This window comes from Micropterus salmoides, unplaced genomic scaffold (assembly GCF_014851395.1).
Source record: "Micropterus salmoides isolate LMB-PRFRI ecotype aquatic unplaced genomic scaffold, ASM1485139v1 Ms_hic_scaffold_10, whole genome shotgun sequence".
Taxonomy (NCBI): Eukaryota; Metazoa; Chordata; class Actinopteri; order Centrarchiformes; family Centrarchidae; genus Micropterus; species Micropterus salmoides.
Genome location: NW_024040041.1, coordinates 24,425,425 through 24,438,284, shown reverse-complemented (window position 1 = coordinate 24,438,284; position 12,860 = coordinate 24,425,425). Strand labels below are relative to the sequence as shown.

Genomic DNA, 12,860 nt, shown 5'->3' with positions numbered 1-12,860 from the left:
TGGAAACGCATTTGATTCTTTTCTCAAATAATAACAGAAGTTGATTGTTTGACATTAAAAGTTTAACTTTTATACTAGCATATCTACAATGTTTGGTATACCCCATGAAAGTCCTGCAGAATTCAAGCTGTTTGATTGTGTAATAGATTTATGTGAAAGACGGGGCACTACATTCTATTTCATATCACTGTTGTTTGAGGTTAAAGTACTTGTGGAAGTGAGGAATAAATTGCTTAGCCTTCCTCATGGGTCAGGGCATAAGGCTATTGATATTCAGTGACATTTCCACCCTGATCAAATGATATTGTGAGCAGGGATTCAAGGAAGACTACACCGCAGATAAGCCTGGGGCTCTTCCTTCACACACCCACACACAAGTTTACTCATGTCACTTTTGGGGACATTACATAGACTTAATATCATTTCCTGGAATTTAAAAATCAGCGTTTTGCAAGCTGTCCCCAATTAAATGGTCTTTAGTCTAAAATGTGTTCCATAAATTAGCATCAACCCCCCCCCCCCCACACACACACACACACACACACACACACACACATTTATTCTTTAAATTCAGCCTTAGTGGTATACATTTTCAATACATTTTTATGCAGGCTTTCTCCATACAAACAATATTTCCTCTCTGCAACCTGTGGGTAAAACACTTTCAGGAGGCCAACCATGACTCAAGCCTCTGTGCTAATGTCAAAGCATTATTTCAGTAATTCCTCAGCAGCGCGTCTGAAATGTCTTCTTAATGTCTCAGTCAGTCTGAGTAATACTTCAGCAAGGTCACATGCCTTCCAGTCATTAATGCAAGCTGACTGAGGTATCATAAATCCTGAGAGATTCGTCTTCTGCAGATTAAATGGAGCTGGAGAAGTTTAAGCTGTCGCCACCTCTGACACCCCTGCCACTGCAACCCCGCCCCCCCCCAACACACACACACAGCCTGAAGAGCTGAGAGATGCCAAGTGAGCTGGTGTTGCATGAACCAGAGGACCAAGGAGGCTGGTGATGCCAGAGGAGTCTGGTGTGATCCCACAGCACAGAACAAACACAGACACATTCACATTCACATTCTCACACACACACACACACACACACACACACACACAATGGACAGGAGAATAAGAAACGCACAGGGACACTCAGACACGCAGCACTAACCTTAAAGCTCCAGTAGTTGGGCTGTTGCTGTGGAGTTCATGAAGGACAAAATAGGGAAGGGAGGGAGACAGAGAGAGAAAAGTCAGATACTTATTCTCTAATTATGGCCTCAACAAAAAACAAACATTTAAAAAAATGGTGCATGGAACCAGCTTCACTGGAGATGAGATAGAGTCTGAATGCAGGCTTTTGGCATAAAAATCCAATGCATCCTCTCCAAAGAACATCATCAGTTGTGTTTTCTAAATTGTTTTTGTGTAATGTGCGACAGGCTATTTATGAACCTCATTTATATTGTCGACAGCTTCATCTAATGCGACTATCTAAGCCACGATCATTAAGTTTGATTGGCGCTAACGCAGGGAGTGGCTGTGTTTTGCATTCATCGGGTTACAGCACACCTGAAACAAGATTGCGCTGTTGGCTGTAACTGGTGAAGGGGAGGAAATGAAAAGAGTGAAATCGAGTCAAACAGCAGCCCACTCTGTTGTATCAACGTTGGCCTTTTTCCCAGACTTCTCCACCACACGCAAGCAACCACTCTGTCTCCCCCTCGCTCTCTACCGTCTCTTTTGCTCTTGATCCACCTGCCGTGTTTTTTTTTTCCATGTGAACCTCCTCCACCTGCTTATTTTCACCAGCCCATGCGGTATCCATTTGGCCTTCCTGCTGCTCTGCCATGAATGAAAAGGTGCTCGCATGTTGGCCGAGGCCTCAGGAAGTGAGCTTTCCATTAAAACATGATTACCCCACAGTCATAACCAGGCCAAGCCACTGATGGCCCAGAAATACCTCAAAATGACATGGAAAATTAAAAAAAGATTGAGTTCATGAATTTTAATTCTAATCCTAACTCTTATTTCTTATTCTTATCTGCAGGCAATTTTCAGTCCATTCAGCCTCCCTTCTGTAGGACTCACATTACTTTCCTGGCGTAGGGATGAATAAAAGTGACAGGCAAGTTTTGATTTATGATAGTTGGTGGTATTTCATTATGAGCCTTCCATTTTAATACTGTCTCAACAAAAGCCTCGATTATATCAGTAAATACGAGCATCAGAAGGAGCGTTTTTTTTAACTGATTATGACCTTATTGTAGTCTAATCCTTCATTTAAGGTTCCCTCGTGTGGGCCTGATGCCATTCTTTTCAGACTTTTTCTTTCTCTTTGTTCTTTATCTATTGAGGTGCAATGCCTTGCTTAGTTTTGTTACAATATCAAGTGTTATATTTATACTAATCCAAAGAGGTAATGCTTCCTGGCCAAGAGAACACTGAGCTATGATTAACTAACATCTGGTCAAAGACAGTACAGATTTTATACAGGCTGGTGTCCATAATACTGCCTGGTATTGATATGTACATGTACACACCATCATACTGTATGTACATAGTATGCACACAATAACATCGTGTCTACACGCGTTTCAGGAATGTTTTCCAGCAATCCATCTCATGGATCTCATGGACATCTGACGGAACAGATATGCTCCTATTGTCATTAATACAGCTGTCTACACAGGCCACGTATTGGCTAGAGTTTCACTTGCTCTATATTTGTGCTTCAAATGCATTTTCTTTGATTTATGTGTAAAACTACAAATACTGTGTGTTTGGCTCGGAGTGCTGCCAAAACCTGGGTGACCTACACCCAATAATGTGCCTGAATGCATCCTGCGTAGATGCAGTGCACTGCACGGTGTCTACGTCTCCTGTGTACACACAGTGTTAGACTTTGTGAAGTTATATTGGCTGTGTTATTCCAAAGAGAAAAGGTTTGTAACCGTGAGTACGTGCTCCACTTCTGCTGTGCAATGCATCGTGGGACAATATTGTTGTTTATTAATTATTACTTCATGCACCTGCACCCTTGTGGCACTTGTGTCAGGTGGAAAATGGAGTACTGAAGCACGTATTGTGGAAGGCTTCTCCTTGATCTATCAGCGCCCTGGGTTGTACCTCATTTGTTCATCACTTTGGACAAAACCACTGGCCAAATGTAATGTAATTCCAATAGCACATTCAGAAACCACGCAAATTTAATATGCATACTGGCATCTTTGAGTACACTAACTTTTGTTAACTTTTCCGGTGTAAGCGCACTACAGACTCAAAACCTGCTTAGAATTAATACTAGTGTTAGTAAAATCATTGCATGGAAATGGGACACAACACAGTCATGGTATAACAAAAGTAGGGGTTGGACTCAATAATGTAACCAATTAAAATTCTACAAACTATGACATAAAAACAACTGTTGAATGAACACTTGTCTGAAATTGAAACCTGACCAAACTTATTAAAAACTGCATTCTTCTTCTAGCAGCTATTTTATGGAATTTTACTGGGTATGATTGTGTCCACCAAACACTGTTTCACAGGGATTCAAAATTATATGAAGCATAATCTCAACCCAGGCGTCCTTTTCCACATAGCATATACATTTCTACCAACATACAGTATGTCAAAGCACTTATCCTAAAGACTACTCTTTGATGTGATGCTGAAGACAATTTCTGTCTCCTAGCTAGCTGTTCAGGGGGGTTTTTGTTTGTTATTTTGTAATTGCCACATATTGTCGCTGTCCACTGAAAACCATGTACATCTAATGTCTGAAGGATTAAATTATTCATTATGGGTTAATATAATTATAAAAGTATCACCTTTAAAAAAGCCAATGCTCTCAAAAATACATTATCACATAGCTTAAACCAAGGCTGTCTTACATTTCAAAAAGTTCAGTGAGAGATCTGAATCTATAAAACATCTCAACCTCCTCTGTCAGAAAGCTAATTCTCAGTCAGACTCAGGGGTGAGAGGTCACAGGTGAAGTGGGTGACTTTCAGAGATAAGATAATACATGAGCTTGTTTCAGGTTAGATGAGCTTGTTTCAGCCTTGACTACCTGATCATGTGTCATTTATTCTGTGTAGCCAGCCAGTAAAAGTTTGTCCTTGACAATCTCTTGAACTGACAGCAGCTCAGGGGCAGCATTGGTGCGTCATAAATAACTGCTGTTCACTTGTTCAGAAAACATTAATGATTCTATTTTCCCACAGAGCTAAATGACTCTGAGGGCTGGCTTTAATGGTGTAGAAGTGATTTGTGGTCTTGTGTGTCTGTCTCAACCAGTGTTTCTCTGTTTGTTACCCTAATGAGGCTTACTCACAGTTCTCAGGTAAAGTAAACAAATTTTTTCTTCATCGCCTCATGTTGTTCTAACCGTTGCTCTGCTGACAGCTGCAGATACACTAATCTTGGACTTTCAGTTGCAAATACTGCACTGAGAGGGTGTGTGTGAGAGCAAACTCGAGAAGGCCTATTTCAATGTATGTTATTACACAAGACATTGTTTTATACTGTTAATCATTATCACACTCACTCATGAAAGCCCAAACTCTTGAATAAGGCCCTACTACTTAGCTTGAATGTACATCTTGTAATTTTTAACCTCCTGTTGAATTAAATGTGCTATGAGCCCCAAAGAGACTTTCTGATGTACGTCTGTCAGACTAAATGTCAAATGTATGTCAGAATAAATTTGGGTCTGTGGGGTTAAATGCATTCCTGACTGCTAAGTAAAGACACCCATATGTACATTTACACACAGGCGTGTATGTACACTGGCTGGAGTTCGCCACAGAGGGACGTAGACTCGCAGAGTGGAGCGCTGCATTACCTGACCAGCATGTAAAGCAGGCTGCACTCACACCACCCCTCCTCCACCCCCGTCACTTTCTCATGTCGTCATCCTCTCTGCACCTGCGCCCCCCATTTCAAACATTCTTACTCTTTCCCCCTCAACCCTCCTTTGGTCTAGTTTGGTGTCTTGATGTTACCGCAGCCTCTCTCCATATCTCTCTCTGTTTTGAAAACACCTGCACTCGTCTGCACAGCAAATTAACGCTCACCCAAACATGCGCACAGAAGGCTCTTTGTGTAGTTTACAGTATTGTCCACTCAGCCTTCGTCTAGCTTGGACTGCCTGCTGAGCATACGCACACCGTCACCACAACAACCACAACAAACAACAGCCGTGGAATCTAATCCCAGCTGGCACATCCTTATCCTACACACACATCCCTCTCTACAACAGCCTCCGGCTTCCAGTTTCAAGCTCCCAGTCCCGTCTCACCTGCAGTGCACCTGTGCCTGTCCAACACTCCAGTCATCCCAGGCTGTCCGTCAGGTGCAGCGAATCCTCATCCCGTTTTTGCCCGACTCTCCCTCCCTCTGCTTCTCTAACCCTCCCTCCCTCTTCCTTACTCAATCTCCTTCTCTCTTCTTCTTTCTCACCCTCTCTCTCTCTGTCTCGCTCTCCAGTAGCACATGCAGCGGAAACTCTTTATTTAATTCATTACAACACCAGCCGATTAACTCCTTCGCAGATGGGTGGCTGGCTCCTGCTGGTGCTGGCTAATTGAGCAGCGGGCTGCTTGACTGGCTGCTGCGCTCCTCTCCAGCTCCTCCCCGCCCTCCCCCCTCCTTCTTCGCTGTCCATGCTCTGCACATCCACGAGATGACAAGGAATCCTGGGCTCCGCTGCTTCCTCCCCATGCAGTGAAAATGCCCTGTCACTTTAGGAACTGTCCACTCTGCTGCAAAAATTTCAACTGTCTGTCTCCCACTATTGACGCCTCTCTCCCTTCTGTCTTCATTATTGTACAATTCCTCCTTCTCTACAAAACCTGACCTTTGCAATGCGATATCCCTACTTGCCATTTATGAGAGAGGTTGCCATGGCAACTATGGACTCCACCTGTCTTTCACCCGCCCACCCTCGCTCACTCGCTCTCTCTCCCTTTCATTCTCTCCCCTGATGTGCTTTTCTCTCTTGTCACTACATTGAATTTACCCTTTTTTAAATTCACACACAGCAGTGGTGCTCACACAAAGAGGGAGTGTGTTTGTGTACAGTTTAGTATTTTCATGTGCACGTGCATGTGCATGTGTGTGTACGTGTAAGTGACATAAAAAAGAGAAAGCTGTTTACTACATTTGAAGGGGGAAAAGATTTGATAAAAACACTAAGAGCAAAGGACAAACATTATCTCAAAGTGTTTAGAGAACTTCATTAGCATATGTGCAATCAATTCGTTTGTGTATGTGACTACCCATCTTCCTACACACCTCAGTGTCAGTCTCGCCCTCTATGTAAAGTTCTGCAGGTTCTGGCAGCAGAGACACAAAGAAAAGCTTGGCTGTGACAGTTTAATGACGACCTCTAATAATACAGATACAAAGATCACCTCAATTACTTCAATGAACACAATGTGCTGCTTTTGCTCTGGGTGTTATCTGACAAGAGACTTTTTGCTGCAGGATGACACATATGACGCCACCCAAAAACTGTATACATGATGGGCCTTTGTGTCTCTACATGTGACATCATTTTTCTGTAGCCAAATCGACAGCGGTGACCAGTTTGATTGCCAAAAAACACAAAACATATACTGACACCACATGAAGTGTCACATGTATTGCTAAACGCCGGTAAAGTGATGAAAAAAAACAGACACATGAAATGTATTAATTAATAATTGAACATTAAATGACATTGGGATAATACACATAGTCAGACAATTCTTTTCAAGGGTAACAAATCATCATGAGATGTGAACTGCATACCTGTTCTCGTGCAGACCGCTCTGATGTACCCCTCATGCTGGTGTGGGAGGGTGAGGGTGAAGGTGGATTGTGGTGCGGGCTGTGGTGCGGATGCTGCTGAAGCTGCTGCTGCTGCTGGTACTTGCTCTTCAGGTGATCCATGAAGGCATCCCTCTTCCGTTCCATATCAGCCTTGTGCAGATTGGTCAGGGCCTCCAGGCTCTGGGCGGCACTGACGGTGTGCCGGTGCTCCGAAGTGTGTACGAGGCCCACATTGGAGAACCGCCGAGCGCTGTTCCCCAGCGTCCGGTACTCCCGTGGATATTCCAAGTCATCTGTAGAGATCATGTGACTGCCACCACGCTCGGGATCTAAGGAATGAGGACAGAAGGGGGGAAGAGAGGATGAAGGATGGGAAGAAAATAAGGGAAGGGAAGAAAGAAGGAAGGGTTGGAATTTGTGCGAGAAAGAGGTGAATCACCACCCACACAAGCATGCAGAAAGATTTCAGGGTGGAGATGCACATACACACAGAGCAGGCACACACAGGTGGAAACAAATGGAGCAGAGGGAAGGAGAGTGGACAAATAAGGTACAGGAGAGGACAGGAGAGAGAGAAAGAGAGAGAGAAAGAAATGGGATGGGATGTTAGACTATTTGCCACCAGGAAGGAGCGGTTCCCTGCAGAATTATTGATTTCAAGTTCTGAAGGGAAGAAAAATGAGAAAAGTAAAATGCTTCTGCAATAGATCAAAGGAAGAGGCTCAAACTGAATTTGTTTTGCTGGATATTCCACTGTGATATGCCTGCTTTTCATCTTAAGTGGCTTTCATTGTTTTCTTGGGAAACAGAGAAAAACAAAATACTGATTGAAAATCAACTGGGAACATGAAGGAACACTTCTTTCATTGTCTGTGTTCTCACTCATTCTCACCAACTCCTGTCCATCTATCTGACCTTTCCCTCCATCCCTTGAACCCTCTCCCACTTTCTCTACATATTGTCACTGTCCGTTGTCTGGAGGTTACTGATTCTGCTGTCCGTTTTTAAGGAGGCGCATCACTCTGACAGCCCTTGGCCCTTAGCCCTTTTATCAGGGCTCTAACTGACAGACAACATAGCCAGAGGTGGAAGGCACAGGAAGGGAAGGGAGACAGCCGGGAGGGGACTGTGTGGGTGTGACAGGAAATACAAATGAACTTAAGTGTGATAAAAGAGAAGGGAGCCATTCGCCCGGTAAGTTACCTTGTTTAGGAAAACAGGCCCCGGCGTTGGCTAGAAGAGAAACATGCCAAGGGTTAATTTGTGTGTTTGTGCACAGATGTGCAAGCAAACACACCAGAACACCGTCACATGACCATCAGAAAAGAGCTATTGTGAAACAATAGCCCTTTCTCTGAATTACAATCAGTTAATGCATTATATATGCATTATAATGAATTCATAAGGGTACACATAGGGTAATGGTTTGCTATGAATACTAATAGTGTCTTACAATAACCGGGAGAATGGTAAATGAATATTGTATATCATGCATTTTTACACTGAAAAAGTTCATAAATAATGTTAACTCTGTATAAACTTCCGATTTTAAGCAGGTAGAAAAACAATCAATTCAGAAATTCATAATAAAAAAATCTGTTAACTCTGGTTAAAGTAAAAGCATAAAAAGTGCTGAGGCTTAATAGGGCTGAATGAAGTGGACCATCTGTACATTAAAGACTCATCAGCAGCATTAGGATGAGCTGAGCAAGTACGCAGCAGAGGGAGGCTCCTCGGGGCAGGAGCAACAAATGGACTGTTAATGAACGCAGAGGAAGAGAAGAGGAAGCTCACCAGATGGAGCCCCAACAGAGGTGCAACGCTCTCCAGCGGACAAACCTTAACACAGAGAAAGCCTGTTAAGGGCAGAAGGTCTGCAACCATTCAGAAGCAGCAGCAGTCAAACTACGTGCTCGTTGTAAACCCATTTCTCACTCTATTCATTCTTGGAGCGATAACGAACAACTCAAGTGTGATCAGCTGTTTCAACACCATGCCCTTACATCCACAACATTATGAAGTTCTGATAAACTGAGCACGGGTGAGGCAAAATGGACTGACCTCCTGGCTAATAACATTAGCATTGAGCTCTCCTCTGCGCACCAAGGCTGCCGGCCATATTCATCTGGCCCCCTCACAGCCTCCCAGATCTTGGGTTTACACTTCATTAGGCTGGAGCTTATTGTGCATCAGCTAACAAGGACCTGACTCAAGGGCCCCATTACAATGGCTGGCACAGCTGGGTCTATGTACTATGGCTTATTATTGTGACTGAGCATCAGCAACAACAAAAAGCAGAGTAGTGTATGCTACCTCTGGACAAACATAAACCTGCAAAGAGAATGAAACGCTGTATCAACAAAACAATATCAGAAAAATTAGTGGTATCAATTTAAGAGAGTCCTGATAGAAGTTAAAATGCTAAACAAGTTAATGGGTTGCAGATACATGAAATGAATTTAATTCTGTTCAAATGTGCACCTCCTTGTCCCACTGGTTTGGAATACAGCCCAACAACTTTCCAAACTGCAGTTTGTGGATATACTTTCCAAAGCTGTATACAAAGCCCTCATCTTCAAGACAGCGGGAGTAAAAGTTGTGTGGGCTGGAGAGTAAGAATAGAAAATGGGAACAGGTTATTCATCCTTACTTTCGTCATTCACAGCCAATATATTTCCACATAAGCTGGCAGACAATAACCCTGACAGCCAAAACAATCTGTGCAAGCCCACGCAATGCCAGCATCATTTAAACCTACATAAAAGAGCCTTGATGGGGTGGGTTTCTGATGAACGCTTTATCACAAGCACTGTCTGTCAACAAGTCTGGGTCTGCAGCAGACCAAATTGCAACTACAAAGACTCAGAGCCTCCAGGAGAAGGTGCAGCATGTTGGTCAACGAAATAATAGAGGACCCGAATGACAACAGGAGCCTACAATCAGAACCGATAAGATCTGTCGGCTCGGCCAATGAGGCCTGGGCTGCACTGCGAGATAGAGAGCACAGTCAAGAGCATTAACCTGCCTAAATAAAAAGAGCCCGCTGCGGTGGGCATTGAGCGATAAGAAAAGACAAACAGTCAAGGAGAAATCACCTGCACAGAGAAAAAGATACCGCTAGGCAAAACAAACTAACAAAAAACAACTCCTAACAACCAATACAGCCTGTTTAGGCAGTCCTACCACATTTCTCTGGGTTTATGCAAAAAATAATCAAACCTAAAACCTCCTTCCATAAGGGGAGCTTGGTCCATTGATTGAAGAAAGATGACGAATGGATTTATAATTAACAGAGAATTTCCCTACAGATTTTTTAATATCTGTCTGCATTACATTGAGCTCTATTCTCAACTTTTCAAGTCACCAGTCTCCACCTACACTTCAGCAGGTTATTTATATATGTAGGGAAATTCATTCCGTGACAAGCGGCATTTGCCAACCCACCCACAACAACACATACATAATAATAATGTTCTGTATCATCACAGCCAAATCTGGGACTATGTACTTCCAAAGGGAAAGGTGGTTTTTTTTTGCTGGTGAACTCTACTTTCAACTCAGGAAGGGAAGTTGTTGCTCATCATATGCATGGACATATGTTATGGAGAATCAGGAGGTGAAAAGTGGATTGGGTGTGCTTTGATGGATTTGGAAGAGGCAGGCGGCGTAACTTTATATCTTTGGGCATGTTAAACAAGTGGGTCAGAGGGAGAGGAGGGTGTAAGAGAGGCTTCAAGTCTCACAGAATGATAAGAAAGCTGCAAACTGCACATACCCAAACACAGCTCTGGATTCTTTAATAACTAAACCTAAATTCACAGGTACTTCAAACATTTTGACTATATACTTATTGTCACATATGCAGCTACAGCTTGAGGCTACCTGAGTCACTCCTGTATTAATATTGTTTTGGAAGAGAAAGGGGGATGCAAATATGCATACACTATGCATACAAAAGCATCTAGAAAACGCTATGTTAACTGTAGTTAATGTCAATTAGGGCTGCAACTAACAATTACTTTCATTATCAATTGATCTTCAGATTATTTTACTCCATTAATCAATTAAATCATTCAGTCTGTAAAATTTCAGAAAATAGTAAACAAAACCCATTACGTTCAAAGAGTCCAAGGTGACCCAAAACCCAAAGATATTTAGTATACTATATGACAAATAAATAAATAAATAAAACAGCAAATATTCACATTTGAGAAGCTAAAACAGGAGAAAATGACTATTTAATTATAAGTAATTGATAATCAAAATAGTTTTTTCTATCTAATGGCTACTTGATTCATTTACTAAACTTTTCAACAAAGTCGTTTCCTAGACAGGTCTGTTTTTGAGGGCTTCACGGCTGAGAAATGTTACTTACTTATGTGTATTACTTCAAATGTAGCTCTCTGAATAGTGTCTGTCTCAATTCTTTAACACATACAAGGTCTTCTGGATTGTGCACTTTCAGACATCAGTGAAAAGAAGTAATGTGGTAATATCGGCTTCTCTACTTGACACATATGGCTTTTCACTGTTTATTACAATTAAACCAAGCATTTCTCTGTAAAGGAATTATTCTTGTGACTACTCTTTCACTCTTCGGTGTTAAATCGTGTCATGGAAAGGGGCCAGTTTCTCTGATAGTCCAGTTTCCCTACCCAGAAGGCCTGTTGTTATGCAGACGCTTGTGGAAGGCAAGGCGAGGCCTTCCCTCCGATACACGCAGCCTAATTTACTGCAAAGCATGGCAGGGCTCCTTGTGGGATGCCGGCTGTGACAGCACAGGGTAGATATACCAGCTGAATATTAACCAGAGAAGAAGGAGGGAAGAAGAAAAATCAAGCAGAAGTAGGTGAAAACAGCAAACTGCAAATCCAGCATGTCGATTAAGGCTACCGGCAACAGGAAATAAGCCAATCAGCAAGGCCTACAGCTATTGGCAATTGTAACTCTATGTGCTCCAGTGGGAACGATTAAAACAAATAACTAGAAGGAGAGAGGCATGGCAGGATTAAATATAACCTTTTGAAAAAACACTAAACGGGGCTTTAAAAACCCTGCAGGTCACAACTCAAGAACCAACTGGGGGCTGCAGTTCAACATGTACTAACCCTTAAAATGACAGCTGTGGGCCATCTTGCCCGCTACCTTCTATATGAGGTTAACATGCTGATGTGCTAGCTGTTAACTCTCTACGTTGTTGCTACAATGACTTTCCCTGCTACATAATTACTAATCCTACAAAAGAAACAAGTGATTGCCAAGTGGCACTCATTCTATTGACTGCAAGCTGTCACATGAACCTTGAAATTTACTACTGCATGTGGAATTCAATGAATAGCCAGTGAAAACGTGACTCTGAACTTGAGAGAGGAACTTTTGTTTCCATCTCTCTTATCTTGCTCGTTCAGTGTTCTCACTTGTTATGCTTGCTCTTTGAGGTTCGATGAGGCTCCGGGTATAGAGACACATAACCCAGCAGGCATGTGCATTTCACTTTTTTTCTCTCCATTAAGGTAATCTCTGAAAGGTCTGAGGCACTGGTGTGCAAGGAGAGGAGAGTTAAAAGGGGTGAAATTGACAGCTGGGCAGTGAGAGCAAGCCATCAGAAGGTCAGCCTGCATGTCTGTACTGCCGGACTTAGTAACAGACTGAGACCATCAGAAGGCTCCAGGCTGCCTCATGTAAAACTGGATGCCCTTTTGATCATTAAAACATGTACAATAAGAAGTGACACGCCCATCTTTTCACCTATTGCTCTCCTCTATCTATCCATTTTCTGCCTCTCAACCACTCACTAACCCTCCTACCTCGAAACTTAGTTTCCCTGGGCAACGCTGGGGAATGCTGTGGAGGCAGTCAAGTTAAAATTGCAGCAGATCCAGCAACGCACCTGTTAGCACAATGGCACGCACTCAGACAATTAGAGCATGCTACGGCTCCACGGCAACATCTCTGGGGCACGTCTGTAGCTGAAAACAACAAATGTGTGTATTCATCTGGAGGATAAAGGCAAGAGATGATATATACATGCTACCGAGACAGACA

General features: G+C 42.8%; 1 protein-coding gene across 2 annotated transcripts in view; it reads right to left on the bottom strand.

The window, feature by feature from the left end:
* The window catches only part of si:ch211-278a6.1 (SRC kinase signaling inhibitor 1), a 52,843-nt gene that overhangs the window by 38,626 nt on the left and 1,357 nt on the right, over window positions 1-12,860 (bottom strand). For both annotated transcript variants that reach the window (XM_038703946.1, XM_038703955.1), the window contains exons 3-6: window positions 8,610-8,654; window positions 8,019-8,048; window positions 6,795-7,144; window positions 1,168-1,194 (exon numbers count right to left, since the gene is read on the bottom strand). In XM_038703946.1, the coding sequence (XP_038559874.1) occupies window positions 1,168-1,194; window positions 6,795-7,144; window positions 8,019-8,048; window positions 8,610-8,654 (452 nt within the window). The remainder of the gene's footprint in view (window positions 1-1,167; window positions 1,195-6,794; window positions 7,145-8,018; window positions 8,049-8,609; window positions 8,655-12,860) is intronic.